Source organism: Pteronotus mesoamericanus, unplaced genomic scaffold (genome assembly GCF_021234165.1).
Source record: "Pteronotus mesoamericanus isolate MK-2021 breed Mesoamerican mustached bat unplaced genomic scaffold, CSHL_Meso_final contig_130, whole genome shotgun sequence".
Classification (NCBI taxonomy): domain Eukaryota; kingdom Metazoa; phylum Chordata; class Mammalia; order Chiroptera; family Mormoopidae; genus Pteronotus; species Pteronotus mesoamericanus.
Genome location: NW_026555060.1, coordinates 4,324,127 through 4,340,513, shown reverse-complemented (window position 1 = coordinate 4,340,513; position 16,387 = coordinate 4,324,127). Strand labels below are relative to the sequence as shown.

Below are 16,387 nucleotides of genomic sequence, written 5' to 3'. Positions count from 1 at the left end.
GCTCGAAATTCCAGGCTAATAAGGAAAGAGAACAAAAATCTTTCAGAATCTCGAATTCCTTCCCTGGCTGCTATTGACTTGCATGCCTCCAGTGTTGCATTGCCTCAGGTACAGAAATACTCCTTGTAGGTTGCATGGAACTTGGGTCTCTCTCATACTTCCTATTACAGTATTGTAGGAAGAGTTTGCTCTTAAGGATTGGGAGGGTTTGTTGCTGGGATCTATACAATTTTGCTTGTTAAATTTTGCTTTATGGTTCATTGAACTTAGCACTTTCATTACATATATATTTATATAAACACTTACCAGCTTACAGTAAACAATTTTTTATGATTAAACATGTGTCTGTGTAGCCTAGCTTTGGCTTTCATATAACAACAGGTTTTGTGGTAGCTTATAGTATTTCATTGCATTAGCTTCGAGGTTACAACCTTTCTTTTCTTAAGTATATTTTATTGATGGTGTTCTTACAGTTGTCCTGCTTTTTCTCCCTTTGCCCCACCTTACCCCCGTCTCCGCCTATCCTTCATCAATCCCCTCCCTTAGTTTATGTCCATGGATCGTGCATATAAGTTCTTTGGCTTCTCCATTTCTTATACTATTCTTAACATTTCCCTGTCTATTTTGTACCTACAATTATACTTTTTAATACCTGCACCTTTTCCCCCATTCTACTCCTCCTCCCTCCCAGCTGATAACCGCCCAAATGATCACCATACCTATGATTCTGTTCCTGTTCTGGTTGTGTGCTTTTTTTCTTTTAATTCAGTTGTTAATAGTTGTGAATTTGTTGCCTTTTTACTGTTCATAGTTTTGATCATCTTATTTTTCTTCAATAAGTCCCTTAAACATTTCATGTAATAATGGCTTGGTGATGATGAACTCCTTTGGCTTTACCTTGTCTGGGAAGCACTTTATCTGCCTTTCCATTCTAAATGATAAAGTAATCTAGGTTGTAGGTTCTTGTTTTTCATCACTTTGAATACTTCTTGCCAGCAAAATTTCTTTGAGAAATCAGCTGATAGTCTATGGGTACTCCTTTGTAGGAAACTAACTGCTTTTCTCTTCCTGCTTTTAAGATTTTTCTCTTTATCTTTAACCTTTGTTATTTTAATTATGATGTGTCTTGGTGTGATCCTGTTTGGGTACAACTTGTTTGGGACTCTGTACTTCTTGGACTTGTATGTCTATTTCCTTCAGCAAATTAGGGAAGTTTTCTCTCATCATTTTTTGAAATAGATTTTCTTTTTTTTAAAGATATTTATTTATTTATTTATTTATTTATTTATTTATTTTAGACAGGGGAAGGGGGAAGAAAGAGAGGGAGAGAAACATCAACGTGTGGTTGTGTCTTGCCCACCCCTTACTAAGGACCTGACCTTGACTGCAGCCCGTCCATGTGCCCTGACCAGGAATCAAACTGGTGACCCTTTGGTTTGCAGGCCAGCACTCAATCCACTGAGCCACACTGGCCAGGGCTCACATAGATTTCCAATTTCCTTCTCTTCCTCTTCTTCTGGTAACCCTATGTTTCAGATTTTGGCACTTTTGGAGATGTTCTAGAGTCTTATATTGTCCTCATTTTTTTTGGAATTATTGTTTTTTCTTTCTGTTCGGGTTGAATGTTTATTTCTTCCTTATGTTCCAAATCATTGATTTGAATCATGGCTTTCTTCCTTTCACTGTTGGTTCCTTGTATATTTTTCTTTATTTCACTTAGTATAACCTTCATTTCTTTCTTTATGTTGTTGCCATACTCAGTGAGTTCTTTGAGCATCCTGATCATCAGTGTTTTGAACCCTGCATCTGATAGGTTCGCTATCTCCCTTTTGCTTAGTTCTTTTTGGGGGGCTTTGTTCTGTTCTTTCATTTGGGCCATATTTCTTTGTCTCCTCAATTTGGCAGCCTCCTTGTGTTAACCTCTGTGTATTAGGTAGAGCTGCTTTGACTCTCTGTCTTAGTAACATGGCCCATTGTAGAAAAGGCATTGTAAATTGTGTGGGGCAGAGCCTTAGGTAATCACCAGGGTGGGGCAATGCACTTCACTTCTTTGTGTGAAAAGAGAGGGGAGGAGACTGTATTTCTGCCTGGCTTCTGGAGGTTTGCCCAGCACTTGCCATATTTCTAGTCACTTTACCCACTCCCCGTATGGGACTGGCATGAGCTTACAGCTGTTGCCCTGGTGTTGAATCCCAGAACTGGTGTGTTTTAATACATTTTGAGACCGTTTGGGCCCTTTATGCAGAATTTCCTGAAATCTGGCAGTTTCTTCTGCTGCCCCAGCCCCTACTGGTTTTTACAGCCAGAAGTTACAGGGATTTATTTCCTCGTGCTGGAACTCTGGGCTCTGTGGTACGGCTTGGGGCTGGAATTGCCTTCTCCAAGGTATCCCTCCTGATTTTCATCCACCACACATGAATGTGGGACCACCTGTGCCCATTGCGCCGCTGCCGCGGCCACCACTTCTCTGTGCCGCAGCACCCTGCCTCTCTGCCCTTTCTCCACATCTCCATCCCTCCTACCCATCCGGATGAATGTGGTTTCTTTACTCTTCGATTGTCAGACTTCAGTACAGCTTGATTTTCTGATAGTTCTCGGTGTTATTTCTTTTGAGATTTAGTTATTTTTGTGGTTTTGCAAGGGGAGAAACAGATTTACCTCTGCCTCCATCTTGACCCTGCACAAGATCTGGGCAAAACAGCTGCTTCCAGTCATGGCTGGCCAGGCAAAATATCCACCTATAACTTACCTTTCAAAGAGTAAAACTCTGAAATTGTTTTTATCCTTTTAAAATGTATTGTCTGTTTGACACTTTTCCCCAGGATGATGGAACCCATCCATGTTAAAGATTTGCTACTCTCTATAGTCATTTTTTTTCTAAAATTTCTCTTAACTCTTAAGAATATTGATGTTTCTGCTACTTTTGTATCAATAACAGTTTTACCACTCATTTTCACATTAAGGAAACTTGCAAACTTTTTAATCTCCTGAGCCAACCACAACTTGCTACAAATTTTGGATATGTATCATTGTCCTTTCTGTTACTTGATCAGATTTCTCACCTTTGCTTGATGCTTGGAAATTTTTATTTTCAAATTAAGTTTTCCATCCTCATTATTTAAGCATTTTCATTTCATAGAGAACAACTGTGTGTTGCCTCTTTATATATGTGGATGCTTTTTTCTATTGTTACTCCATAAATAATTTTCTACTGTTACTCCTTAAATATTGTTGAGGATAAATGACAGAGCCATCTACCCAGTGATACTGAGAAAAAGTTTTATTGACTGCCGTGCTTTGCCTCATCCCTTGCCAACAGTTTCTATAGCCACATAATCAAAACCAGACAAATTCCTCTCATGTGAAGATTAATCACTGTGACAGATTTTACATTGACAAACTACATAGTCTCAATAAATTCCTTGTATACTTATAAACTTAAATTTAATATGGATTGTAAAGGTGCAGAAATTTTCACCTGTTCTTTGAGAGGGCACCATTGTCCAAAACCACTTTTCAGGGTTGACATAACCATATCCAGTTTCAATCAAAGGAAGAAAAAGCTTTGGTTGCCTTCACGCTTCTTCAGTATTTTTATTTCTTCTCTTGAACCAATCTTTTTATACATTTAAACTAGTTCTGCATTTTTACCCTCAATTTACTTGCTCAACTTCCAGTTCTATTTAAAATACAGTAAACAAGAAAGTGAGTGTAGTGAAAAACACAAATTAACACCAAAATAACATGAGCTTATGTATGGAGTGAGAAAACACCAGGAGACTGAGAGCAAAAGACCTTCTGGCAGGAGCTGTTACTTGCTTTGCACTCTTATAATACTGTATGTATGTATTCATCATGCATTGAACTCTGTTTCATTTCTGTACATAACACAAAAATTTTCACATTTATAGAAGTCTATTATGTGCCTTCTGAAAAAATCCATAAGACAGATTTTTTTGTGTGTGTGAGTGAAGTGTTACATAATCCATGGAGCCTTTCCCCACTCCCTCACCCCCTACACACTTACTCAGGTTATGTGCTTGTACACATAACAACACATTTCTTTTCTATAAGCACTGTTGTAGCTTTATCCCACAAATTTTGAAAGGTTGTAGTTTCATTATCACTCAGTCCCAGTGTTTTCTTATTTCCCTTGTAATTTCTTCTTGAACACATGAATTATTTAGAAATGTTTGTTTAATGGTTAGATATTTGGGGTTTCCCTAGACATTTTATTACTGATTTCTAATTTAATTCCATGTGATCAGAGAATATACTGTGTATGATTTTGATGCTTTTAGATTCATTGAGACATGTTTTATAGCCCAGCATATGGTCTATATTGGTGAATGAACTTTGCTCCCTTGAAAATAATGTATATTCTTTAGTTGTTAGATATAATGTTCTATAAATATGATTATATTAAGGTGGTTAATAGTGTTTCAGATCTTCTATGTCCTTAATGATATTGTTGTTGTTGTTTAGTTCTATCAGTTACTGAGAGAATGCAGTCAAAATCTTTTATGATGATTGTGGAATTGTCTATTTTTCTCTGTTAATTTTTGCTTCATGTATTTTAAGTCTCTATTTTTAGTTACATTACATACACACTTAACAACTGTTTTGTCTTCCTGATATGTGTCCCTTTTATCAATATGACATATCTCTCTTTATCTCTGATAATGTTCCATGCCTTGAAGTCTATTTTATCTGAGATTAAAATAGACCCTCTAGCCTACATATACTTATGTTTTTTATGGTATATCATTTTAGTTTTCATTTACTTTCAACCTATATGATTTTTATATTTAAAATGTTCCTTTTCCAACAGCATATGAGTAGGGTGTCTTTCCTGTGTATCCATTCTGTCAATTCCAGTTCTTTTAATTGGAATGTGTATTAGTTTTCTTTGCTGCTAAAAAATTAGTACCCGCTTGAAACAATATGCATTTATTATTTCACAGTTTCCATGGGTCAGAAGCCCGGGCAAAGCTGCTTTTCTCCTTAAGAGTCTCATAGGCTGAAATCAAGATGTCAGCAGGGCTGCATTTCTTTCTGGAGGTTCTAGTGGGGAATCCATTTCCAGGCTCATTCAAGTTATTGGCAGAATTTAGTTCCATGTGGCTGTGGGACTGAGGTCCCTGTTTCCTTGCTGGCTGACACTGGGGATTGCGCTTAACTTCCAGAGGCCACCCCCATTCCTTGGCTCATGGCTTAGTTCCACCATCTTCAAAGGCAGCAACAGTGGCTGAGTCTTTGTTATTCTTTGATTCTCTCTGATCTCCTCTTTGCCTTATCCTTTTGACTCACTTTTCTGCTTTTAAAGGTGCATGCGATCACTTTGGGCTCAGCAGGATAACCTGACCTATCTTAAGATCGGCTGACTAGTAACATTAATTTCACGTGCAAAGTCCCTTCACACAGAAGCTAAATTAGTTTGATTGACTAACCAGGGATAGGTATCTTAGGGGGATAGCTTTAGAATTCTGACTACTCTTGAATATTTAAGCCATTAACATTTAATGTGACTCTTAATATGTTTGGGTCTAGCTCTGTTTTTATTATTATTATTGTTTGTTTCTTATTTGTTCCTCTGTTTTCCCTTTTGAGCCTTCTTTTGTATTTGAATATTTTTAGTGTTGGTTTTTGGAGGGAAACACATCCAAAATGTTTTAGTCATGTAGGGGATACAGTATATATGCATAACTAATCTTTCACAGCCTTCTTAGAGTAAATATTAGGCTACCAATAAAATACAGAAACTTTGCAAACATACTTCCCTTCCCACCACTTGAACTTTATGTTAGAGTTACATGTATTTTATTTACATACATTGAAAACTCTACCACACTATGTCATACTTTTTGCTGTAAACAGTCATAAGTATTTTTGAAAATTTATGAGAAAAAAGTAGTCTTCTATATTTACCTAGCTACTTACTGTTTCTATTTTTCCTTTTTTTAAAATCCTCAACCAAGAATATGTTTTTATGTTATTTTAGAGAGAGGGAGGGAGAGAGAGAGACAGACATTGTGAGGCATTGATGTGAGGGAGAAACATCAATTGGTTGCCTCCTCTATGCACCCCAACTGGGGATCGGACCCACAACCTACGTATGTGCCCTGATGGGGAATTGGTCCTGCAACATTTTGGTGCATGCGAGAACACTCCAACCACCTGGGCCGCCCAGCCAGGCCCTTCCTTTTTTCTTAAAGATTACAGTATTATTTCTTAGTATTTTCCATCCACCTGAAAAACTTCCTCTAGCATTTCTTGCATAGTAGGTCTCATGGTGACAATTTTTTTTTTTTAGTTTACCTTAATTTGAGAATGTCTTTATTTTGCTTTCATTCCTGAAGTATATTTTCACTGGATATAAAATTTGAGTTGGTAGGTTGTTTTATTTATTTATTTATTTAGTCCCAGGAATATAAAGATGTTATTCCTCTACTTTCTGATCTCTATTATTTTGGGGGTGGGGCAGGGGTGGGGAATTGTTAAGCATTTAAATTGTTATTCTCCTCTGTGTAATGTTTCATTTTTGGGGGGCTGCTTTCTATGTTCAGCAGTTTAAATATCATGTGTCTAGGCATATTTTCCTGTTTTTTGTTGTATTTTGTTTGGTGTTTCCTAAGCTTCTTAAATGTGTAATCTTATCTCTTTTGCCAAATTGGGGAAATTTTTAGTCATTATTTCTCAAAATTATCTTTTATGCCACAATCTCTTTTCTCCTTCTGAGATTCCAATGAAATATATGTTAGATCTTCTGGCATTTTCTTACATGTCCCTGAGACTCTGTTCATTCTCTTCAATCTTTTTTCTCTTTATTTCTAAGACTGGGTCATTTCTATTGATCTGTCTTCCAGGTCTTTGATTCTTTACTTTATCGTTTGCATTCTTCTATTAAGCCCATCCAGTGAGGTTTTACAGTTTCAGTACTGTGCTTTTTAGTACTAAATATCCACTCAGTTCTTTTTTAAAGCTTCTGCTTTTCGACTAAGAATTCCTGCTACCAACTTAAACAAGTGTCATTTCAAGTATGTTTTCTTTCATCTCGTGTACTATAGTTATAATGGCTATTTTAAGGTATATATGTAAAGTTCCAACATTGGGGCCCCCCCAGGATTGATATTTGTTGATTGAATTGATCACACTTTCCTAGATGTTTTTATGGCCAGTATTTTGGATTGTGTCTAGGACATTGTGGATATTATGTTGTATAGCCTCAAGGTCCTGTTATAATACTCTAAAAAATGTTGAAATTTTTGTTTTAGTGGGTAGTTACCCTTTTGGTTCATACTGTAAATTCTGCCTTAACTTCTGTGAGAGGTGGTACAAATCTCAGTTCTCCAAGTATTTGATCCTAGTTTGCATCTGTCCTATACTTGTGTAGCTCAGAAGACTTGTGCAGGTGATTCAAATCTCAGCTTAGTTCTCTAAGCCTTTGCTGTGCTGGTTTGAGGCTATCCCATGCATGCATATCTCAGGCGTTGGACTGAGACTTCTGTGGGTTTATATACAGAACTAGAGGACCCCTTTCTCTAGTTTTCCTCCGTTTAGGATTCCCCCTATACTTTTTGTCCTGCAGGGATGCCTTTTCCTGGTTTCTCTATAAAGATGGCGCTTCTTTGAGACTGTTAGCCTGTCATACTTCCTCACTATTCTGGGACTTGGGTGGCTCTTTGGGTAAAGCCACGGGAGCATAAAACAAAATTGGAAACCTACCTCCCCAGAAAGCGTCACATATTCAGGTTTAGACTCCTCTCCTTAATCCTCGGTTGTTGTATTTTTAAAAAATTTTTCCCAAAGGGTTTTGTTTTGTTTGTTTGATAAAAAGTAGGAGAGGGGAGTTGTAGTGGTTAACACTGCCTTGGCAAATCAAAAGTGTCTTTTAACCTACGCATCGACAAAGAGGTCAAAGAATAACCTCCCCTTACTTCATCTTCTGCGCAAGCAGCTTGAGCTGTGCATAGTTAATTTTAAACATCTGGTATTTGAACAACAAGAATTGGGTGTTTGGGGAGTGGGACTTTTCCAGTAACTGAGGATCTATAATGCTCCATCATTAACTTACAGGTACCGGGATCTCCCTTGTCTGATGATTCAGAGGCTGACTTACCTCGAATGGAACACCAGTACTGACCGTCAATTTGGTTCTAAACTGGGTAGGTTTGCTTTCTCATATTTGAAGCTGTGTGACCTTTTGTGGGAAATATTTTGTTTATTTGTATATATGCAATGTGAGAGAGCAAGACAGAAATCTACAATAGAAAGATTTTATGTAAAATATTTGGTGGCATGTATTCCCCCTGTGCTTTTAGATGCTGCTCTAGCACTTGAGATGCAACTTGGAACAAAAGTGCTGATGTCCTGGGAGGAGATAAGCGTGGTTTTGATCATTTACTTCTGAACTGCTGGCATCTTCTGAGAAAGGCCCCACAGAAGGAAAGAAAAAAATTTCCAGGTGTTTTAAAGGAAGATTAAACAACTGTCCCTTCCCAACTGCCATCCTATCACCTTTCAAGTGACTGATGCTATTTCAAGTTATATCCAATGAGAGAATAGTGATATGGTTCTTGTTACTTGAATGTATATTTACTATTAGTAGATTGTGTATTTGAAGTTACCCAAGATTAAAAGTAAGTCAAAAAAATGGAGAAAGAAATATTATAAAAGTTCATGTTACTTATGCACTGAATTTTGGGTGTTTTCTATATTAATATGGACATTTATGTGGATGTGTGTTTGGTGGATGTGGGTGCTAAAAACTAGAATCAATTGAAGAAAATGAAAAAACTGGGATCAGTCAGACAAAATGTTTCCTTTACCCTAGCTGAACTATAAAAACATTTAAGAATCTTGCTTGTTTCTAGACTTTATGAAGATATGTAACTGCTCTCTATGGATAGATGTATTTCTTTGGTTTCTGTGATTGTTGTTGATGTTTGATCACTGTATCATGAGAACCTGCCTCTACTGCTCTCTGATGATCTCCTAAGAACCACACTAATGCAAGTTTCCCAAAGAAACCTTTTATTACTAAAGTACAGCTGGCACTGGATAGTTTTCTGCACTGTAAGATTTTGGTGCTAATGTTCCTATGTGCTGGAATGTGATTAGAACAAGAATGGTAAAGGAGAATTTTGTAGGTATACCCTGGAGTTGAATACTTAATCATTGACGAAAGATTGTGTACACACACACACACACACACAAATAGGAGATGGGAAGCAGGGTTACCAATTGACTAGGACTGGTTACTCTTCTCTGGGCCCATTGCTACTGAACTCCCCCACTGAGGAGGCTCGGGACAGGGGGCTGTCCATGGTTAGGGACTTCGCACCTAGCCACATGTAGTTTGAAGATGATGTTAGATAGAATATCTATATAAAATCCCAGAGGTGTTCCTGTCTTCTTGTATCCTCAAACACTTAGGCCTTCTGTAAAGCTTTTAACCAAGGTGCAAAATTATTAACCTGCAGTACACACATCTTTCCTATGCACTGGTCCACAAGTTTTAGGTGGGAGAGTTAAACCAATTTGGCTCCAGGCGTTTGGTTTCTGGGTCTCCAGTCATGTTCTGCATTTATCACTTTAGAGACTGGTTTTTATGGGGGCCAGAATTTGTGTGTGTGTGTTTTTGGGTTTTTTTTTTTTGCCTTAACCAATTAATAGTGTGTTGTTGTTTTTTCCAAAAGAAATTGACTAGAACTTAGACCAAGATTTTACCTAGCACTTTATTACTTATCCTGTAGAGCTCAATACTGAAATTCTAAATATAGTTACTTGAGCCTCAAAAAAGTAGGGCATTCAGGAGGCAAAGTAAGGGGCTGCAATGTAAAAGTCTAAAATGATCTTGATTTTGAAGCTCTATCTTTAACCTCTGTTCAGGTGTTTGATGAGACCAGGTGTGGCTAACATGCTAAACAAAGTTAGGGCATAGGCATTAATAAGCCTCATATCAAAATATTATTTTTACCTTGAAAAATGTTGCCAACAGCCACCACAGCATAAAAAGCAGACAGTACCTAGAAGCCGAGTGGCTTTCCAGCTTATTTCAATGTCATTTTTACTTAAAGATCAGTGTGAAAATATCACCTCAATGCCTGAGGGTAGGATGAGTTACCTTTTCATTCTATATTTCCTTTTGGTATCTTTTATCTGTTAAAACATTTAGTGAACTTTAGAGTTAAGGAACTAAAAATTATTACTATAAGTCCAAGCTGGGACTTGAGGATCATATCTGGTTAGAAAGTTGGCAGAACTACTTGAAAAAGAAGATTTTGCGAACTGGGGCTATAGACACTGAACTAAAATAATCCCCCTCCCCTTTTTTTTAGTTTAAGATTACTCTTGTCTTTCCTTACAAGGATATGATTAAGTCACGTACTAATAGGAAACACGTATATGTACGTGTTAAGGAAAATAGGCTTGCTGTGCATATATATGTTTTAAAATGAATAAATATCATGTTATTGAGTTCCATAGATAATTTTTATTAATTTAATTAATAGACTATAAACAATGTAAACAACACTGTATGTTATTTAACAAAGATGTTTGAAATAATCTATTCATTCTTTGGGGGAAACTTTGGATATAAGGATGATAAGTTAATGTTTTTTTTGTATAGCTAGTGATACAAGCAGTCTGGTTATAAAGTAACAGGTCTTGTAAAAACTACCTAGTGAAAGTCGGGACCGACCCAGGCTTAGAAACTGGTTCTCCTGATCGAGAATCCCTTGCTTGGTTAGAATAGCTGACTTTTCATTGAAATAGAAACATAGCTGATGTGTTGTCTTGTGTGACTCTGTCATTATTTGTTTCTTTATCTTAATTGGGCTTCGACATAAGACTGGATCTATATTCAACTATGAGTCAGATTAGATTGAAAAATGCGGCTGACTTATTTTCTACGCCTGCCTCTATATAACCTAACCACGGGCAGAGAACTAGAAATACCAGGGTCACTGCTCCCAGGGGTTTAAGGCTAGTCTTAGTGAACTGGACTACGTGGTTTTCTGTATCATTTTGTATTGTGTTTTTACGTTAGAAATGGGCCTTTAACACTTCTCTATGTGAATGAAAAATTATGTTCTTACATTGCTTTTTAAAGAATCTTATTTTTTCTTTTGATAGCTTTAGATATGAACTAACTTGAAAATGTAACTATCAGTGTATCTGTTTCTGAACATGTCCTCCTGAGAAGTACCTGACTGCAAACCTTGGCATCACTTGTTATCACTTCTATGTAACTTGTGATTTAGAGTTTTGTGTTTGTTTGTAGATATTTGGGAATACCTGACATTGAATGTATTATACATTGAGAAATTTTCTTTAAAAAACAAAAAGAAAACAAAAAACCATCTATAAAATGTCACTCTCCTTCACTTTCAGTAAAATATTATTCCCCCCATTGCATAGCCTTACTTATTTATTTTTTAAAAAAAGATTTCATTTACTTGTTTATTGAGAGAGAGGGGAAGGGAGGGAGAAAGAGAGGGAGAGGAACATCGATGTGCAAGAGATACATTGATTAGTTGCCTCTCGCATGCCCCCAAGTGGGGACCCAGCCTGCTACTCAAGCACGTGCCATAACTGGGATTTGAACTACTGACCTTTCAGATCTCAGGCTGTCACTCAATCCACTGAACCATAAGCCAGGGCACATAGCCTTATTTAATCTCTTCTTGTCCTACTTTGTCATGCAGGGTCATCTCCAGTAGAAGTGACGAAGGTGCTAACAGAATTTTGGAAAATGTACTCTTGGTTAACATGAATAAAAATAGGAATTAGAGAAATGACATAAAAATATCTCAAGTCAGCATGTTTTCCTGTTTCTAGATTAGGGTAGGATCCCCATCAGCCAAGTGAACAGGTTTTTTATGTCACTTTGTGTCCATTCAGCTATCTCCTTGCCTCTAGATCTGGAAAGTCATCTCTATTAATGTTGCTGCTAGAATTAAAAAATTACCCCTTCACCGCATGACAACAATGTTTCAGTTGGTCACTTCCCTGTTTTCAGCCTTCTTCCTTGGATCATCTCTCCTTTTGCTTACATATGTACCTACTTGTCTGTCTCCTCACTAAACATACTTTTAAGTAGAAAATCTGTTTATTAAGTTGGTCCTAGTCCCTCGAGAAGAGTCAGAGCCAGGTTCTGAAGGCACCTGGGCAAGAGCAATACCCGATGGCACTGCCTCATTAATTTTTCTGTGTTTCTGAAGATTGGGAACCACACTCTACTTTTTTGCATTCCACACCATCTGGCACAGTGATTTCTATGTGACAATAGTAATAATATTCCTATGAAGGTAGGGATATTAGTCATATGTTATAGGCAAGGTTATAGGCCTAGAGAGTTTAAGGAATTTACTCAGTGTCACTCAATAAGTGACAGAGCCATGCATGTTTGTTGAAGTAAGTGTATAGTCATTATTTAGATCTGGTACCAATTTAAGAAACATTTTGTTTAGATAGTACAAACTTTGGGAGCTTTGACTCCTGGAGCTCTTTGCTTCCTCATTCACTTAGAGAGGAGGAAGTGTGTCCCTCCAGCCCTCAAACAAAACTTCACTCTGATTGAGCCAAAGGTGATACTGCTCACTTTGAATCCAGCACTGGAGCTGGGGGAATGGTATGTGCGGATTAGTTTAGCTTGGGCCTCTGTTTTATTTCTTTGTCTGAATTAATAATGGGAGCTAAAGGAAATAGGATTATGCTGATTGGCTCAGGCCAATGACAGCGTACCCAAGGACCCACCTGGCTCCTGCAAAGGCCTGGCGGTAAAGAGCAAGGATGCAGGAGAATCCATCGCAGTGCTCGCCAGAGGTGGACACTTCAAAGGGCCTGCAAAAGGTATGTTTCATTTTATTTTTTTTAGTCCCCACCCTAGGATATACTTATTAATTCCAGAGAGAGAGAGTGAGAGAGAGAGAGAGAGAAGAGAGAAACATCGATGTGAAAGAAACATCAATTGATTGCCTCCCGCATGTGCCCTGACGGCGGGGGGCGGCGGGGGGGGGGTGCGGGGCTGGACCCACAACCCAGGCACGTGCCGTGACTGAGAACCGAACCCGTGACCTCTCGAGGTTCCAACCAATTGAGCCATACCGGCAAGGGCTCATTTTAGATTTAGACTGATTCTGCCAAATTGTCCTCCAAAAATCCTGTACCAATTTACATCCCATCAACAGTGTATGAGAAAGTCTATTTCCCCAAATGGGAACATTTGAAATATTAATAATTTCTTTTTTTACCAATTTGATACATGAAAACTATTTTGCTTTAGTTTACATTTTCTTGATTACTACTGAGGTTATACATATTTTATATTTTTTATTTTTATCGATTTATTGACCATTTGAGCTCCTTCTTCTGTGACAAAAAAAAAAAATAAAGGTCATTTAAAAAGAAGATTTTAGCTTGCCTATTAAAGATTTTCCTCTGTTGATGGTTCTCTTACCTCTGGAAAACAAAGGCAAACACCAGATTCAGATAATATAGTTTGGCTCAAAATATATTGTAGATCAAAAATTATTTTGGCCCTGGGTGGTATGGCTCAGTGGATTGAGTGCCAGCCTGTGAACCAAAGGGTCACTGGTTCCATTCCCAGTCAGAGCACACGCCTGAGTTGCGGACCTGGTCCCTGGTGGGAGGTGCACAAGAGGCAACTAACACATTGATGTTTCTCTCCTTCTCTTTCTTCCTCCTTTCCGTTCTCTCTAAAAAATAAAAATAAATAAAATCTTTAAAAAAAAATTATTTTGTACTTGGAAATGCAAACTAGCCAGAGAAATGTATTGCGGTTTTAATTACACTTTTCTTCTTAAGTAAGGTGATCAGGTCCCCTTTCTTCTGTTGGATAATGGAAGGGAATAAATTAATGAGAGAAAACATCCCTTTGATAGAGGGGTGAAGGAAAAGTCAGTTCTGCTTGAAAGGACAAATTATTTAAGGAGAGTTCTGAAACACATGAACTTCGGGGTGGCTGCAGTTGGCCTTAGATCTATTTCACTGAGATGACACCCTCCTCCTTTGGCTCTGCCCAGTGCTTCCAACCCATGATCCAGGAGGTGACAGGAAAGCCCCACTCACTGTAATCCATATCCTTACCAAGGGGAAAAATGCTAAAAACCTATGATGAATTTTACTTGAGGGGTATTATCTGTTCCTTTTATACACACGGGAAACAGCCTTTTTTTTCTTTTTTCCATTTTTAAGGGCCCGATATTAAGGAGTGCTTAATCTATGTGAGCTGATGGCAAGGGAGAATTTGAATACCTACAGTAAATGGTCCACCAGATGGTACCACCAGTGGAGTGGCGCACCCTAGTGGACATTGATAGTTAAAACACTCTGAGTCTGCTTTTTCAGGAGTTTCAGGGGTTTTTAGAGTGTAGTGGGAACAGAAGAGACCAAGGCATGTGGCCTCTGTCTCTGATTGTGTCAGGGCTCCCCTAATGTCAGCAGATAGGCTGGTGACTCGGATCAGCAAGGCAGACCCAGTGGCTGGAGGAGAGCTAAGCTGGTGGGAGCCTAGGGGTGGTGGGGAGGAGCTGTGGACTTTGCTGTGAATCCTGATTAAAAAAGAAGTTGGAGAATTATGAAAGAAAATTTGATTCACACCAATGAAATGTTGGCAGATGGGCAAAGGCAGAGCAGTGGAAAGGTTAATTAGGCCACTTTCAAGAGTGCCAATCCAAAAGGGGCTCTGAACGTCTTTGGAGTTAATAGGAAAGATGATTTTCAAGTGTGAATTCTATGAGCAGCAAAATGTAAGTCGATGCCCACAATGAACGGATATTTGAAAATTAGTCCATACTGACACTGGCTGTTTTTCTGGGTTCTTTTGGAATGCGGCATAAGGAGTCAGCCCAGTACAGCCCCAGGCACATTTCCAGCCTCGGTATCAGTCAGCTAGCGCACGTGTTCAGTCAGCAGTCAGCGCTGGAATGCTGAATGAGAAAATGTTCAGAGCATGTTGTTCATGTTGGTTAGGGGAAATAAGCAATCTATTTTGTGTCTAAAATTTAATTATGACTTTAATATAACTCAACATGTTGATTTAAAAAAAGAAGGAATCATCAAAGAAAACTAAGAAGACATGACAGAAAAGGAGAAATACTTTGCCAATATGGAAACAGAAGAACTGTAGAACATATGTTAAACATAAATTTATGACTGTTACAGCATAAAACCTACGTCTATCCTGAATGAGGGTGAGCATCTAATAGGAAGGAAAATTGTGAAAGATATTTCCTAAGAAATTGAAATTTTTGTTATGTGCAGAACATGTAATAAACCTCTTATTTAGAATGTAATCCAAGAAGTATAAAAATTGTGTTGTCAGAAAATCAGTTTGTCCTTGCCTCATTGAACAGATATTTAAAGAATAACAGCTTGAAAATGCATCTCAGATAATTAGCCTTCCCAGGAAACTCATGTGTCTTAGCCTGGCTCTAGAGGAGAGATTTTTACAAAGAGGATTGGACTCATATTTTTTGAAAAAAAGTGATTGATTCTACTAAAAAAGCCTAAAAAATTACAAAATTAATTAGTCAATTAAATTGGAGGATTCTCTATTTCTGGTTACCAGTCCAATCTATCCTCCAACAAACGACTGAAAAAAAGAAACTTTATCTTCAGAGGAACGGAGAAAGATTCATGTTAGAATTTCCAAAAGAAGGTTATATGCATGTACCAGAGGCCAGTAACTTTTATTTGAGGGGGATATGTGTACCTTATCTTTCTCACCTCAATAGGAGATCTTCTTTTCTGGAGAACAATTTAAAATCCTGAGACTTCCCCTGATATGTGAGAAGTGATTTGGAAGAAAATAGGGTTGACTATCAGGAGATCTAAAATTTCATTTATATAACAAATATGTATTGAGTCCCTACTGTAGGCAGGCATTGTTTTAAGTCCTGGGGATAAAGGAGTGACCAAAATAGACACAATTCCTGCCTCTAAGGAACTTAGTGTCTTACATGAAATACAAAGTACGGAAAAGATAACTAAGAGTACACATGGAATGATCGAATGTGATCGATGCTAAGGAAAAACGTAAAGCCAGGAATAGGAGAGGAGATGGGCCTGTGCCTGCACATTTAAATGCGGTGGCCAGGGAACTGAGAGTTGACATTTCATGAATGTGCTGAAAGAAGTGCGGGAAGCACCCAGGTGCGCCCGGGGCAAGACGGGGTCAGAGAGGGTGAGGCTGGGGATAGGGGGTGGGGAGGCGGGGCTATGCAGCCGCCAGAAGGACCTACGCCGCTGTGGTATGAGGTTTCAGACGTAGTATGTACTAGTTTGTTTGCATCGGTCCCTTCTATACGAGTTATTGAACTACTGTCCAATTCATGCTTATCATAGATTTCCAATGTTG

The 16,387-nt window shown here is 38.1% G+C and overlaps 1 protein-coding gene across 1 annotated transcript in view; it reads left to right on the top strand.

The window, feature by feature from the left end:
• Nucleotides 1–9,420, top strand: part of CDKL2 (cyclin dependent kinase like 2) — a 31,762-nt gene extending 22,342 nt beyond the window's left edge. Inside the window, exons 12-14 of the mRNA XM_054590002.1 lie at nucleotides 2–108; nucleotides 8,077–8,165; nucleotides 8,322–9,420. Of these exons, the coding sequence (XP_054445977.1) occupies nucleotides 2–108; nucleotides 8,077–8,142 (173 nt within the window). The 3' untranslated portion in view covers nucleotides 8,143–8,165; nucleotides 8,322–9,420. The remainder of the gene's footprint in view (nucleotide 1; nucleotides 109–8,076; nucleotides 8,166–8,321) is intronic.
• Nucleotides 9,421–16,387: the final 6,967 nt, after the last annotated feature.